Below are 16,422 nucleotides of genomic sequence, written 5' to 3' on the forward strand. Positions count from 1 at the left end.
GACATAACATACTGCTATGTCTTACCTGGAGACAAAATGGGCTTTCCCCTCACCTGGCTCCTTTAGGGCATTTAGAGGCATTATAAAGGGACCCGTGACAGAATCTCATATTCAGAGAGCTCGGGAATAACTCCCAGCTCCATAGCCAGGTTTCCCAAGGTTTGTAATATCAGGGAAGGACAGAATATCCTTCCAATCAAACCTCTCCCCCCTGCCCTCATGGAGCTTGCCATCTGGGAGTGGGAAGGAAAAACAGACATTAGATAAGGAATGTCCATATTAGGACAGCTCTATGCCCAGGAGGAGCTCGGGATTTCTGATCTCAACTGAACCACATTTTCTTCACAGGTACAGCCTCCCTCTTCTATATGTCCATCCCAGCCTCTGATTCTGAGTGGTTATTTATATTTTCATATCTCAGCACCACTCTAAAAAAAAGGAAGAGATTATCAATAAATAGACATATAATAAGATAAAATAAATACATGAGAAAATCCAGCGAACAATGATAGAAAAAGCGAGAAAAAGAGTAAACAAGGGTAGGAAAAATGTGACATTCTAGAGTCTCAATAAGTACTTCGATGATAACATTTTAAATGTCTAGACCTGTTCCATGCAATACAGTAGCTACTAGCTATATGCGGCTATTCAAATATAAATTAATTAAAATAAAATGTAAAATTCAGTTCCTCAGTTGCACCAGCCTCTTGTCAAACGCTCACTAGTCATGTGTGACTAGCCATCTGTGTTGGTTAGCACAGATACGGAACATTTCCATCAGGGCAGAAAGTTCTATTGGACAACACTGTTCTAGAGCAAAGGTGGCAAACAGAAATATGTATAGGGACCGTAGATCTATATTGGCACAGCTGGCTATTAAAAAAAGGAAAAGAAAAGGAAAGGCCACAGGCTGCTCCAAGGCCCTGTGACTGTTGCCGGGAAGGAAGCCAGGCCCCATGTCTAGCTTATTTTATAATACAAGACAGAAACCTGGTTTCTGTATGAAACCTCCTGATTTTTAAATATTTCCAACCACTTCAAAAATTAAAAATGCACAGCAAGGCTGAACATGTTTTCAGGAGCTGGGAATGAAATGAATGTCCTGCAGGTAAAACTGTGCTCCTGGCAAAAGTCTTGCACATAGATTTCTGATAAGAACCTGACTGACGGTGGAGGGTTTAGAAGAGGGCGACAGTTGATTAATATGACCCTAAGGTCCTCCGGGGGTGGGGGGAACTGAGCCCCCGGGGACATGAGCTTTTTGTTCACTCATGTCTCCAAAGAGAGAAAACAGATCAAAGGGTAAAAAGTCCACTTTTGGTCACTGACTCTAACTTCCCAGGGCTCCCAAGAGCATGCAGAAAACTGCGGCCCTAACAGCCATGGCTTCAAAGTGCACTCTGCAAAAGCCTGGGGGCCTGCGGTACATTGCTGGGGCCATCACAGGGCGCACCTGCTGGGGGCTGGGACCCTTCTCCAATATCCCACATACTTAAGCCAGAATGGCTCTGTTTGTTGGGTGATAGTTCAGGGTTTGGTGTAATTTATCCACCAGGAAAAAAAAGGGTTCCATTTTTGTTGTTGTTGTTCCATTGTTTAAATAAACATTTTTTGTGTCTATCTCCCCCATCAGTATGTCTAAGACAGCACTTACTGAGCCACTCCTAAATGCCAGGCTAGGTGCTGAAGAATCAACAGGGAGCAACACAGACATGGCAGCCGCCCTATGGGTGCTTACAGGCTTACGGTCTCATGAAGTTGGGCACTAATCAAATCCCAGTCATACAAACACAGAGGTAGAACTGGGAGAAGAGCGGAAAGGAGGAGCACCGGAGCTATGTGAATCTAAGACGTAGGATTTGACTAGATGGCTAGGAGTTAACCAGGCACAGAGGGAATAGTGTGTGCCAAGGCACTGCGGCAGGAAACCTGGTGCCTAGAGCAGTGTGGAGAAAGGCTCCTGTCACTAGAGTCCAAGAGTGAGGAAGAGGATGACAGAAGATGAGGCTGGAAAGGGAGGGAGGGCCTTGATCATGCAGGCCCTTCCAGGCCATCATAAGGATTTTGGCCTTTATCCTAAAGGAAAGAAAGGATAGACTGAATGTGTGCCCCCAAAATTCATATGTTGAAGCCCTAATCCCTAAGTGATTATATTTGGGGGTGGGGCCTTTGGGAACTGATTAGGTTTAGATGAGGCCATGGGGGTAAAGCCATGATGGGATTAATCATAAGAGGAGAGACCAGAGCTCGCTCGCTCTGCCACCTGAGGACATAGGAGAAGGTGGCCCTCTGCAAGCCAGAAGAGGGCCCTCACCAGGAAGTGAATGTATCAGCACCTTGATCTTGGACTTTTCAGCCTCCAGAACTATAAGAAGCCAATGCGCTGCTTAAGCCCCTAGTCTATGGTGTTCTGTTACAGCAGTCCAAGCTAATACACCGTGGAAAGGTAAACCCTGGACACAGGCTGGGAAACAGACTGCCGAGGGCCAGGATGGAAGCAAGGAGACCATGCTGGAGGCTCCTTCAGGACCAGGGTGAGAAATGGTCATAGGGACTGGGGGTGGGGTGGTGGTGATGGAAGTGAAAGAGAGAAGCAGGTGAGTTCTTGCTGGACTGAGCCCCTGAGACCCATGCCTGCTTGTGAGAGTAACTGGCTGGGGGTCAGGGGATGGGGGGAGGAAAGAGAACCTAACATCAGCTCAGGCCTCAGGTGGCAGAAGCCTGTTCCGCTTGACCGTGATATTCCTTCAGGCTCCAAACTGCAGACTAAAGATATGAGGCTGACTTCTAAGGAAAATCTCATTACCAAGGGCTTCTCATGCCCTCCAAATTCTTGTGTCAAGTTTGTGATGATAAAAATCGATTTCCAGAGAGCAGGGCACAGAGAGAACTGTGTAGTTCTGTTCCAGTTATCAGACAGAGTGACGTGTTCATTATCATTAGAATGATGAACTGGTGGCACAAGGAACCTATTTTCCAAGACTGGTGCATGGCCCTGTTCCCTGGAACCCTCTGCGCACTGCTGTCTGTCTTAATTTTACAGGCACTTCCTACCGTGAGCAGTGTCAGAGTCTAGGTGATGCCCTCCTCCCCCTTGGCCACAAGGAAGCCCTCCTCAGCAGAGAGCTATTGTGAAGGGCAAAAATCACAGGCAACACCCTGGCGACTCAGTCAGAGCTGCAGGACTTACTTTTATGAGGTCCAACAGGGTCACCCCAGAATTTCAGAGATAAAAGGCATAGGAGAGGTCACCCAGGCCCAGCACATTTTTACACACACACACACTCAGGGAAAATAGCTGACTGGCCCAATCAAGATTTTTCTTATGTTAAATTCTAACCCAAGTCCAAGTCTTCCCTCCCCTCTCCCACACATAGATACACGTATGGGGAATTTACTACGTGCCAGGGTCTGAGCTAACCACACAGATGCTTCATCTCAGTTCCCTCTCACAGCAATCCTACAAAGAAAACACAATTAGTCCCATTCTACAGATGAGAAACCTGAGGTTCAGGGAGGTTAGTATAGCTGCCAAAAGGCTCACAACCAGTCTGACGCCAGAGCCTCCACACTGACAGTCTTTTTTTTTTTTTAAGAATTTTTTTTTTTAAATCTACTTACTTGACAGAGAAAGAGAGAGTGGCAGGCAGAGGGAGAGGGAGAAGCAGGCTCCCTGCCGAGCAGAGAGCCCAACGTGGGGCTCGATCCCAGGACCCCAGGATCATGACCCGAGCCAAAGGCAGATGCCCAACCAAATGAGCCACCCAGGTGCCCCTACTGACAGTCTTTTAACATGTAGCACCATTCTCTTAAGGAGCTCATGACCCACTCTTCGTACTTCCTGGTCTGGGAATTAGGATGGAGAGCAGGGGGCTGCAGGAATGGGGGACTAGGCTCTAATAAGCAGCTGTCTGAAATGGACACAGAAACCTGGCACCGTAGGAATCCTATCCTAATCCGAGCCAGTATCTGGCCACCACATCCCATGCAACATGCAATATTGTTTCTGCGTCAGGCATTATTAGAAGTGTGTTACCTAGTTTCCAAATACGTGGGGCTTTTCTAGTTATCTAGTTGTCCTTGACCTGTTACTTAACTGCTTGGTACACAGAAAAATGCTTTATAGGATTTCATTCCCTTGAAGTCTGTTGAGAAATGCAAAACTACACTACAAACAAGATATTTTTATTTCCTTCAAATGAGGAAACTGAGGTTCAGGAGGTTAATTCACATGCCTAAAGCAGCTCCCTGGTACAGTGCTGAAGACGAAACCTGAAGGGAGCCCTCTGACTTCAGTGCCCCCTCCATGCACCGTGTTAGAAAACAAACACAGCAAATTCCATGTTACGTATATTTTAACACAACAATAATAAAACAAACAAAAACAAATCAAGCACAATTTCATTTTGTATCAGTATAGAGGATCCCTTACTATATATGAGCAGAGACAATTTTTTGATTTATGTGTAAGCTTAACAACACACTTGGTCGGTCATATAAACTTTATTCACGTGCCTCTCCCAACAGCTCATTTTTATATGTGATTTCCAACTGTGGGAACTTGTCATTTTTGTTCCATCTGGAATTCCGCCATGTGAAGCTGTGGGGACTGCTACATTATTATGGGACTTATAAAACAATTCTCTTCTGGCTCTGCTGATTTTTCTTATGTTAAATTCTAACCCAAGTCCAAAACTTTTCACCAGAGTCTCTTGTTAGAAAGTAAAAGGTTAATAAGTCCACCCTGAGTTTGATTTACACCAAAAATGCAGCGTGCCTCCCACACTCAGAGATCAGAGATTCTTGATTAGAACTCAGATCCCGATCGGGATTTGGCCAGGGTCACACAGCTCACTGGGAAAAGGCAAGCACAGACCTCTGAAGACCTGCACAGACGGGCACGGCACCATCCGACCTCTTAAGAAAGGGAAGACTCCAATGCTCACTGTGCCTTTCCCTCCAGGCACAGTGTGCTAAATGGTGCAGGGGCTCAGCCACTCACGCCTTGTGTGCCTTTGACCAGGTAATGTATTAAACCTCAGTTTCTTTATCTGGAAAATGGCGTGATAACATCTACACCTCATAGACTGTTGGGAAGACTGTGTGTGCAAAGCCCTTTGCAAAGTAGCCGACAGAGTAAGGACTCAATGTTGGCTTTGGGACTTTCACCAAATAGGGATCCCTTAACCTTTGCCCTTGAACCTCCCAAGTCCTGTCCTCCTTAGTCCACCTGTTCCTCCATAAACCCTCTCAACTCTTTCAAATCTCTGTAACTAAGTCTATTTCATATACTTAGGGGCCTCGATAAAGGGCAGAGAGTCCAGTTTCTCTTCCCCTAGGACCTGTCAGAACAGTAATTACTGAAGCCAATTACAGAGCAGGGGTCACGAGTCAAGCCTGTTGGTCCTGGATTTAAATCCCAGCTCTATCCTGTACTGTGTAAAGCACAACTTCTTTGTCCTCCAATTTCTCCATGTATCAACTTAGAATAAATTAACTCACAGGCCATGTGGTGAGGATGAAATGAGAGAATACTACATGTTTGGCACAGAGCAACTGAAGACTGTTTAGTCTTGGAAGGCCTATGGAGGTCTGGTCTAAACCCTTTATTTGACAAATGAGTTAAGGGAAGTCCAGAGGCGAGGCGAGCTGCCCAGGTTCATCCACCACTAGCCTATGACGAAGCGTATGCCTATTAATAAAGGTTTGCTGTTTCTCCACCACTTCCTGCCACACTGCTATGAATTTATCAGGTTGTACTTGGAGGAAAAAGTTAAGTGTTCAGTTCTTAAGAAAGCATATTTTACGTTGCTTATATTATATGGACAAAACATCTAAAAGGGAAGATGCTGCTGATGTGTTAGAGACTCAGTGGCAACCACGCAGAACAGACAGGCAGACTTGGGACACACGAGCGTCAATGCTGATGTGCTCGTCTGCTCTCCTGCATTAACCATTTGCATCCCCCTTTGCCGCCGCCGACCCCGCGGAAGGGACTGCACACCTCTGAGACCGAATTCAATTTCAGCTGCCCTTCAAACTCAGTTTCAGCCCACTTCCATGTGTTCAGAGCCGAGCAGAAGGCCTCTGCTGATGGGACAGGCATGCCCGGGCTGCAGAGCCCTCGGAGTTTGACTGACCTGTGGGTAGAAGGCGGACGACGCTGTGCGCGGGCTGCGGACAAACTCCATAAAGAAGGCCCCGTCCTGAAGTCAGAGGAGGAGGAAGCAGCAGCAGCAGCGAATGCGAGGGAGTGAAGGGGTGAGTGTGGACCCGTGGTGAGCCGTCGGGGGTGGGGTGGGGGGGGTGGGTGGTGAAAGAAAAAAATAAAAATAAAAACAAGGAGGGAAGGAGAGAAACAAGGGCACGTGAGGGGAATGGAGGGGAAACAGAGAGAGAGAGAGAGAGATCCACCCAGAAGGACCATATCCAAATGCAAAGCATTAGCGGGAACTCACACCTTCCTGGGCAGAATGTCCCATCTGTGTGGGAGCAAGCACAGGGATAGAAGGTGCGTCCAAGCTCCCTCAGGTCTCATCAGAGCCTGGCTTGGATGTCGCACCCTCCCACATAGCTCTGAACTTTCTTCAGACCTATGTCAAGGGAGAGGAAAAGGCCACAGAGCTGCTTGGTGGGGATGGTGGGGGAAAGCCTTCAGGGGTTGCTTCCTGGCCTCCCGCCTGGCTGGGTGACCAGCAGCCCTCTTGGAGACATACAGAGGTTTGAGGTTTTCAGTTAATAAACATGGCAGCCAGATGGGAGAAGAGGATTCAACAGCAGGAAAAGTTGGGATCCAGAAGCAGCAATACCTTCTCCTCCACTGGTTTGTGTAACAAAATAACCAAGAAGTTGAGACATATATAGTGTCAGAAACATATGCATTCATAGGGTGGGGGTGGGGAGGTGGGAGAGTTCTGAAGCGGCCTTCCCCTCCGAACCCTAGTCTTGTGGGGTCCAGGCTGCCATGTATTTGAAACAAAAATGACATAGAGGACTTTCCCGTAGACCCCTCCTTTCATCTTTCTTAAAGTCAAGAAGTGTCCTCTTGTCCCTTCCAAATATTTTTACTTTTTAGTTAAATTTTATCACTGAAATTTGGAAATGGCACTTGATAAATCTGAAGGTCCGCTTTCTTACAACTTTTCTTCAATTCTCAAAGTAGAATCACTGAACTATGCAGGGGTCCATTTTATCAATACTGCTGCCATTTCCCATCAACCACTTCAAACTCAACTAACAAACCATGGACACGTGTGGCTATGGAGATGCAATTTCAGGGACCACTCTCCGCACCCTAACACAAGATGCTAACTGGAAACACTGTTGGCATTTCCGAGTGTGTCACCTAGAGGCCTTCCCTTTGACCACCTCAAAACATCTTCGCTTCCCTTTGACCATCTGGGGATCTACATCTGCCACAAATGATAACCATCCAGGTGGATTTTAGCATTCAGTTGGAAAATGAGAAGAATGTTCTAAACGGCAATCTAATATTTGGCCATTGGTGCATTTTAAACTTAATGCTTGTGGTTCTATAAGTTCTCTACTTCTCAGGCCTGTCCCAGACACTGGTTCTCATCCTCAAAGATGGTAGTAAGTATGGGTAACAGCTAGTGGGCAGCACGCAGGGTGCCTATGCATTCTCATTGTTTCATCTGTGTCCCTTCTCTGCTACAACATACAGAAGCAGAGGGGCTAATGCTGCTGAGATTTATGTACATGTGAAAAGATTCTTTCTTGCCGGACAGATCATTCTTTATGCAGAGACTATCCTTGGGACTATCCCTAAAGTCACTTCCTAGACCTGGGTGAGCAAACTACAGCCTGCAGGCTACTGGTGTATTATAGTCTGTGAGCTAAGGGTGGGTTTTAAAATTTTAAATGGATATAGAAGTACCTAACATTTAAAAAAAAAAAAAAGTGCCTACATATAGCCTTGATCTTGCCTCTTGGCTCACAAAGCCTAAAATGTTTATTTAGATTTGCCAACCTCTGGTCTACAGAATACATAAGCTGCTTATAGTCTCACTTGATACACTTTCTCGGATTTTATTTGTTTATTTTTTTTTTAAGATTTTTATTTATTTGACAGAGAGAGACACAGCGAGAGAGGGAACACAAGCAGGGGGAGTGGGAGAGGGAGAAGCAGGCTTCCCGCCAAGCAGGGAGCCCGACACGGGGCTCGATCCCAGGACCCTGGGATCATGACCTGAGCGGAAGGCAGACACTTAACGACTGAGCCACCCAGGCGTCCCTCTTTCTCGGATTTTAATCCCTCCATCCTTGTGGGATAAATTTATCCCAAAGAAATAATAAGAGAGGTGGTCAAATAATTATGTGCATGGATGTAGTTTGCAGTATTATTTATAATTGTGATACCATGCAGAATAACTGTAAAAACTTAAGGAATAATTACCAAAACTTCTTTTTAAAAACCAAAAACCATCTACATTTTTAACAAAAAATATAAATGAAGGTCTATCCATATGATGAAATATTATGTATTTTTTAAAAATCATGCTTTTGAAAAATACTTAACGACTAGAAAATTTTCAAGGTAAGGAAGTGAAATAAACAAATCCATAGATAGATCTACAAGTATACAAGTTGGCCACAGTTTTGAAAAATAAAATACATCTATTGAATCTCCTTCATCTTCTAGTGATAGAGACCAGGTAAGAGAATGCACAGTCAGCTCACCGTGACGCCCATACCAGAATGATCTCACATTCTGAATTTCCCTGAATGAGTAGACAGAGCCAAGTTTATTGGTTTTAAAGGATACAAAAAGCCTGACCTATGGAGTTTTGGGCCCCTTTACCGTACTTGCTATTCCATACAGAGGCCCAAGGCCCCACGTTTTGATCTTTTCCCCCAGGAGATGCTTCCATTTGACTATATTTCTCAGGAGTTTAAGCAGACTGATAGGAATTTCTTTATCAAAGAGTGAGCTCTCATAGGAGCTGCCCCACCAGCTTTCTACCTCCTGTCTGGGAGAGCCAAAGATGTGGCTGAAGGAAAACCAGATGGCCAATTTCACAGCTCAAGCCAGATCTTGGGACTTGACCAATATAGTTGAGCTCGACTATGTCGTATCTGCATTTATCTAGCAGTTAACTTCCTTACAACTGCGAGCAGAAACTGCTTCCACAGAAATCATAATGCTTAAGAGGGTTCAGGGTAGAATTCATCCAAATTCTCAGCACATTCATTCCTGGATTCGAACGACCCTCCACATCAGGTCCCTGAGAGCACGAGGCAGCTCCGTGCTGGAGTGGCCCCCTTTACCTTTCGTGGGCTGTCCACGTAGGTGGGAGTCATGGCAACACTGCTGCTCTCAGCCGGCTGGGAGGAGCTCTTGGCACCAAGCACAGCTGCCTGCTGTTCTCCTAGACACCTGAAAGATGAAAAACACGTCTGTAGCTTGCTGAAAGGCCCCGGTAAAGGGCCCATGTCAGCCAAGATGAAATGAAGGCAGTTCTGTTGTCGCCTCTGAAACACACACTTCTGCTGTTTCTCCTTCAGGCCTGACAAATACCCTTAATTGCATTCATTGTCCTGAACAATCAGCAGTCCTCCAAGGTATAGAAGAAAAGAGCCCAGTTTATTTATTTATTTTTTAAAAGATTTTATTTATTTATTTGACAGAGAGAGACACAGCGAGAGAAGCAACACAAGCAGGGGGAGTGGGAGAGGGAGAAGCAGGCTTCCCACCAAGCAGGGCTTGATCCCAGGACCCTGGGATCATGACCCAAGCCGAAGGCAGACGCTTAACAACTGAGCCACCCAGGCGCCCCGAAAGAGCCCAATTTAAAAAGCACTATGGCGGTACCTATTACTTTGAAAAGTGATGTGACATGGTGTGAGTGACTCCATCCATGAACACCATTTTTTTAATCTGCTGGGAAGACTTGTTCTCAGTTTTTCTTAAATATACCAGCAGAAGCACATTCTGAAAATTAGGGTTGCATTAACATGTGGCATAAACTATATGGGGAAATGTGTTGATTCCCCATACATTTTGAAGGTTTATATGCTAAATTTTCAAATGCACGCCCTTATATCCCTGCCCCACCCCCCAACCACACAAATCTAACAGGCACTATCTCATAACCCAAGACAACTATGGTTTCTTAGGACATCTTATCCCATCTCAGTTCTGATACACATAAAAGCGTACTTCCATGTTTATTTTCCTTTTATCTGTACTAAAAATAACTATGGGCTATCGTAACTTAAATGCTCCCCCAAATTAGACTGCTTCAACACATCACTGAATTTTTATTTCGTAGATTCCAGAAGTCTCACATTATATATAGTCTTAAGTCTTCATTCTTATTGCAACATATACTTCGTGTGGTGGACACTGTGAGGCGCCGCCCAGATCCCTCTGCTGTGGCCTTGCTGCCACAGTAGCTGGGCACGTTGTCTAGCTGGCTCAGCTGTCGGCCCCTTCAGGGACAGCCCCAACTGCAGAGCTCTTGCTGCCCCACCCCACCCCCACCCCCCGCAGCGGCCCACAGACAATGAATGATCAACGAGGGGATGTATAGGTCTGGCCATGTTGGTCCAACTGGGCTCATCCCTGAAGGCTGTTCTAGCTCCAGGGCTTGAGTGAGGTGGCCCAAGGCTGTCCCTGGCCCTGCACTGCACCTGGACTTCTCCCTCTGTCCACTTCCTCCTCCCTCCCGCACGTCCTGAGCCCACGGACTTGCCTTAATAAACATCCTGCATGTTAAACTCCATCTCAGTCTGCCTCCCCAAGAACCCAGTCTGTGAGACTGCCCTACTCTTACATTCTGACATGTTTGTTACAGATTGTCAAGCAATCTCATACCGGAGATTAAAAATCAGTTTCCATGGTAACCTGTTATACTCTTTTTCCCCCCTACTTTTTATTATGGAAAAATTTCAAACACAAACACAAGTAAAAAGGCTAAGATAATGAGTCCCTACAAACCCAGCCCCCCAAATTATATACTTAGAGCCAATCATGTTTCATCTATACCCCTTATCTACACACCCCAATTATTTTGAAGCAAAACTCATACATATTATTTCATCCATAAGAACTTCAGTATGCACTGTATCCCTAAAAGGACTTTTGAAAAAACATAACCACAATTCCAACACACTTGAAAATTTTTTAATTTTCTAATATCAAATATTTCGCCAATTGTCTCCCCAAAATCATTTGTACAGTTTGTTCAAAACAGGTTTCAACTAAGGTCCCTACGTTGCAATAAGTTATGTCTCTTAATTCTCTTTTAAGCCATAAATTCCTCTTCATTTCTCTTTATCTTTACAATTTATTTGTCGAAGAAAGTAGCTCATTTGTCCTGTAAATTCACACAGTCTGGATGTGCTGATTTTCTCCCTTTATTGTTTATCATGTTCCTCTGTGCCTTGTTTACTTACTTCCTGAGAACTAGAAGTTCTATCTAATGGCTTGAGCAGTTCAGGTTCGATTTTGGGCAAGAACTCTTAAGTGGTGTTGTGTATTTCTATCTGGAGACCTGTAATGTCTGGCCCTCTCTCTCTGGTGATATTAGTGGCCACTGGTGAACTCTATTAGATCCACAAGTTTGTTAAAGATCACACATGGTAATAGTCTATCATTCCTTCTGAAGCTATGAGCTGCAATATTGAACAAAGACAAACCTCCCTACACCAACTACTTGTTTACTCTGAGGTATAATTCATAGAGGAAAAGCAGAACAAACGCTCAATTCTTTCCCATGTCCCTACACCACACTGTCTCTCTCTATCACATTGAAGTGTGTTTTCCTCTGAGCCTCATCCACAAATGCACACTGTAACATTCTCTCGTACTTCCCCAAGGCTGTGGGGACAGGAAGCCCTGGTTACCCCTCCCCTGTGTCCCCTCAGATGCACATGACAATCCCCATTTACTGAGTTGCCTTCCTTGTGGGGACCTGTGGACTAGGAATCAGGGATTCAGAGGCGAGTAAAACCCTGTCCTTGCCCTTGGAGGCTCCCTGTCTAATGGCTCAGAAGAAGGGAACCTGCCCGAAAACAAGCAGTTATACTATACATATGTATATGTGAAAACATACACGGAGGCACACTGCCTTCTGCCGGGACGGAGTTGCCGGCCAAGCCTCCATGGAAGCAGTGACAATAGCCTTTTGGTGGTCTCTGTCCTGACTTGGCTGTCATCAGGTTATCCTCATCTATTAGGAGCAGCTGAGCCAGAACCAGCTGCCCAGACTGGTCCCAGCCATGCAGACAATGAGCAGAAGGCTGGGACTTCTGGGGCCTCTCTCTATCTTCCACAAGAGCCTGACAAAACGTACATGACTTCAGACACAGACTAGAAGAGAAATGGAAGAAACAGACACAGTTTATGGTAAGATGGCAGGACTACAGATGAAATTTTATAAATTCTTTTCCATATCGCTATAGCATTGTTTTTCATAATAAATAAAATTGGATCTGCTTGGTGCAGCAAAAGCAAAAGAAAAGCACACAAATAAAAAACACTGTGAGCAAACATTATATAAAGGTCTGGCTCCCTCTGCTCTACCTCCTGCATTGAGAAAACATAGCAAGTCACCCAAGAGCAGTCATCTGGGGAGAGAATAAATCTCGGGTCTCTCTGTCCTGCCTCCTGCTGTGAGGTTAGCTGAGAGTCTCTCCCTACACATGGGGGGACACTACCACCCCAACTACCCTTCCTCTTCCAGTCTGAGCAGAAAGAGGCTCCTTGGAGCATATTAAACGATGACTCACTGACAAATTATAAATAAGATCCCCCCCACCCCCAGCTTCACACCCCTCCCAGCAACATATGTTCCTTGTTCTTTTTTCCAGCGGGAAAGATCTGTGATTAGTTACAGGGAGAACCTGCCAGGCTGAGTTCTGGGCTCTTCCCTTGGTCAGACAAAGGTAAACAGACCCAGTTCCCTCAGTAATGAGCCCAACATTTGCCCACACCCCCCAGTGTCCCCGCCAGGTTCCCTTCTCTCCCTGTGTCCCTTCCTTTCCATTCTTTATCACCCTCTCTCCAGCCTCTGTGGCCTCTTGCCTGACTAGTAGGAGCCTGCCAAAGGGTCTCTGCCTCTTGGGGCCCACCTCCCAGGCCTTCCTATACATGGGGCTCATCTCAGAAAACACTTCTGCCAAAGACACTGACTGGATATTTCATGATATTAAGGAATGACCATAACCTTTTAGACAAATTACAGTATTAGGGTACTTCTTTTTTTTTTTTAAAGGGGTACTTCTCTTTCAGTGATACACACTGAAATATTATAGATGAAGAAATATGATGCCTGAAATTTAATAAAGAATAAAAAGGGAAGGTGAGAGCAATGCATATGTTGCAATAAATGAAATAAGATTGGCCATGAGTTGATAATCATCGAAGCCACGTGACAGGTAAACAGGGATTTATCATACTAGTCTAGTTTATCTGTTTGAAATTTTCCATTAAAATTTAAATTTTCCATTAAAATAAAAAAACTTGCAAAGGATCCCTCTTGCTATGAGAATGTGTAAGGACAGCTTGGCATCCAACTTCCCACCTATCGGTCCAATTGCATCTCCACGATGACTCAAGCTCACTCAATGTGACTTCTGGAAAGCCTAATGTGCACAGGTTCCTGCTGGGCACCACACAGCCCAGACAGACAAGCTCTAGCCTCCCCCAACATCTGTACAGGGACCCTCAGCACCCCTTCCTCTATCATTCCATGACTACTTACTGTGCACATCCTATGTGCCAGGCACAACCCACAGCCTCTACTCTCAGAGCACAGGCAAGCCAGGGGGACCGTGAGCAAACCTTGGAGAATTCTGGAAAGGGCTCTGATGGATGTCGGCCCAGGATGCTGGGAAGCACAGAATCTGAGTAGGCTGGGAGGATGAAGGGGCAGGGAAGACTCCCAGAGTGGGTGCCACCTGCACACGGAGGTACTTTCTCCTCTTGCCCAAGTCCCGCCCCTGCTCCCCCCCACCCCCCCCGCGCCTCTGTATAGATGCTTCCTTTCCTGCAAGGCCAACTCAAATCCCCCCTCCTGGGATGCTGTCACTGCCCTCCCAGGCAAGATGTGGCCCTACCAGTGTCCTGGGAAATGCAGCACTTAATGTTTAAGAAGGGACCACACAAATGCCTAAAGAAGCTGGCCAGGTCACACGCCTGAGGGAATAAGGCAAGTCCAAGACTAGAGGGTGTGCTGGTTCTCCGGTAAACCAGAGGGCATGTGCCCATTCTAAAGGACCAGCCTTCACATGGCTGGGTATGCATGTGGACCCAGTACTATAACTGAGGCTCTTCTATTTCTCAAAAGGCTGGATTTTATCTATTATCTGTAATACAGTGTTGTGCTATATTATCTGTAATATATTGTTGTTGTTGTTGTTGTTGTTTTAAAGATTTTATTTATTTGAGAGAGAGAGAATGAGAGAGAGAGAGCACATGAGAGGGGGAGGGTCAGAGGGAGAAGCAGACTCCCCGTTGACAGGGAGCCCAATGTGGGACTCGATCCTGGGACTCCAGGATCAAGATCTGAGCCGAAGGCTGTCGCTTAACCAACTGAGCCACTCAGGCGCCCTGTAATATATTGTTTTATATATAATATAATCATGTATCATGTTGTATATACTATATAATTTCATATAAAATCCAAATTTGTATTTGAAATCTTCAAACTAAAAAAACGTGGCTCAGATATTTTAAAAATATTTTGTGCCTTTAGGGCAGTGAACTACTCTTTAATGGTAGCTACATGTCATTACAAATTTGTCTGAAACCCACAGAATATACACCACCAAGAGTGACCTGTAAGGTAAACTGTGGACATTGGGTGATGATGATGTGTCAGTGCAGCTTCATCAATTATAACAAATGGCCCACTCCGCTGGGGGTGTTGACAATGGAGGAATCCATGCAGGTGTGGGAGACAGGGCGTATATGAGAAATCTCTTCCTTCCATTCAAGTTTGCTTTGAACCTACAACTGCTCTAAAAAATAAAATCTATTAAAAAAAACAAATAAACAAACAAAGAAACCTCACTTTGTGGGCCAAAGCAAATGTATTTGTAGTTCAAATTAAGCCCCAGACTGCAAGTTTATAATTTCTGGCATATTTCATGTTATTTGACACTTACCAGGTATTAACCCAGCTCTCTGCTCATGTATGCATCTTTTTCTTAATTTCAGGCTCCGTGCAGATAGAAATCATATTTCACCCCCACTCACAAGGTGGGGTACTGAAAACCTTTGGAGCCTGTGTGGTGGGGACGAGTCTCTCCCCAAGCAGGAACTTACTTCTGACTGGCCTCCATCTCCAACAGGGCAGACAAAGCTGAGGTTCCCTTCTTCCCAACCGGGGGGCCGGTCGACTCAAGGGAGTGTGTGGCAATGGGCCCGGTCATCTGTAAGCCTTTCATAGTGGTCCCTTTCTAAAGCAGAGAAGAGAAAACAAGGCCATCAGCCCAAGTGGGCTCCCTCAGTGGATGCCACTCACAGCCCAGAGCATGCCTGCTGCATCTGTTGTGTGTCAGGCTCTCTGGGAATCCAATTCACAGAGGCAGCAACACAGGCCCTTGTTACTCGGTAAATGCTGAAAACTGCTTTTTGCTTGAGCTGAAGGCTCGAATGCCTGTTGACTCAAAACAAACTGCCTCTTTGAGGTGGATTCCACAGATCATTTCACCCTTGTCCTGGATCTAGAAAGTAAATAATGTTTTATCTAAGTCATGGAAGAAGAAACTGAGTCCCAGAGAAGTTAAGTGACTTATCCTGAATCCCACTGGAGCTGGAGGTCAAGCTCTAATCATCTGGTTTCAAGACCAAAGCTCTTTCCACCATGCACGGTCTTTTGGAAATGTTTCTTTCTTTCTTTTCTTTCTTTTCCTTCCTTCCTTCCTTCCTTCCTTCCTTTTTTTTTTGAAATGTTTCTAATCATAAGCAATGCTGTGGACAAAGGGTAGCTCGTATGCAGGGAAGAACACTGAACTTGGGGTTAAAAACACAGTTGGTGATGCAACACTACTCACACTAAAAAGGAATGAACTACTGAGACGAGCGACAACTTGGATGAATCCCAGAGGCATTGTGCTGAGTGAAAGAAGGCAGCTTCTCAAAAGATTACATTATACGATTCCGTGCATATGACTTTTGGAAAAGACAACAGTAAAGTGACAGAGAACAGACCAGTGGCTGCCAGGGGTTAGAGATGGGAGCAAAGTGTGACTATAAAGGGTAGCATGAGGGGTTTTTTGGGAAGTGACAGAACTACTCTGTATCCTGATTATAGTTGTAGTGGTTACATGAATCTATACATCTGTTAAAATTTACAGAACTGTATACACACACCCAGAATTCCAGATCTGCCCTTAGTTGGCTGGGTGTCCTCAGACATATCCCAATCCCATGAATAAATAAACCGGCCAGAG

The 16,422-nt window shown here is 45.4% G+C and overlaps 1 protein-coding gene across 8 annotated transcripts in view; it reads right to left on the reverse strand.

The window, feature by feature from the left end:
• Positions 1–16,422, reverse strand: part of DEPDC5 (DEP domain containing 5, GATOR1 subcomplex subunit) — a 121,219-nt gene that overhangs the window by 26,374 nt on the left and 78,423 nt on the right. For 5 of the 8 annotated variants that reach the window (XM_036074620.2, XM_036074619.2, XM_036074616.2 and 2 more), the window contains 3 exons: positions 15,293–15,426; positions 9,289–9,397; positions 6,141–6,206 (listed from right to left, as the gene is read on the reverse strand). In XM_036074620.2, the coding sequence (XP_035930513.1) occupies positions 6,141–6,206; positions 9,289–9,397; positions 15,293–15,426 (309 nt within the window). The remainder of the gene's footprint in view (positions 1–6,140; positions 6,207–9,288; positions 9,398–15,292; positions 15,427–16,422) is intronic. The other 3 variants (XM_036074621.2, XM_036074618.2, XM_036074617.2) reach the window with 1 other exon arrangement.

The sequence above is a fragment of the Halichoerus grypus genome, chromosome 13 (assembly GCF_964656455.1).
Source record: "Halichoerus grypus chromosome 13, mHalGry1.hap1.1, whole genome shotgun sequence".
NCBI lineage: Eukaryota > Metazoa > Chordata > Mammalia > Carnivora > Phocidae > Halichoerus > Halichoerus grypus.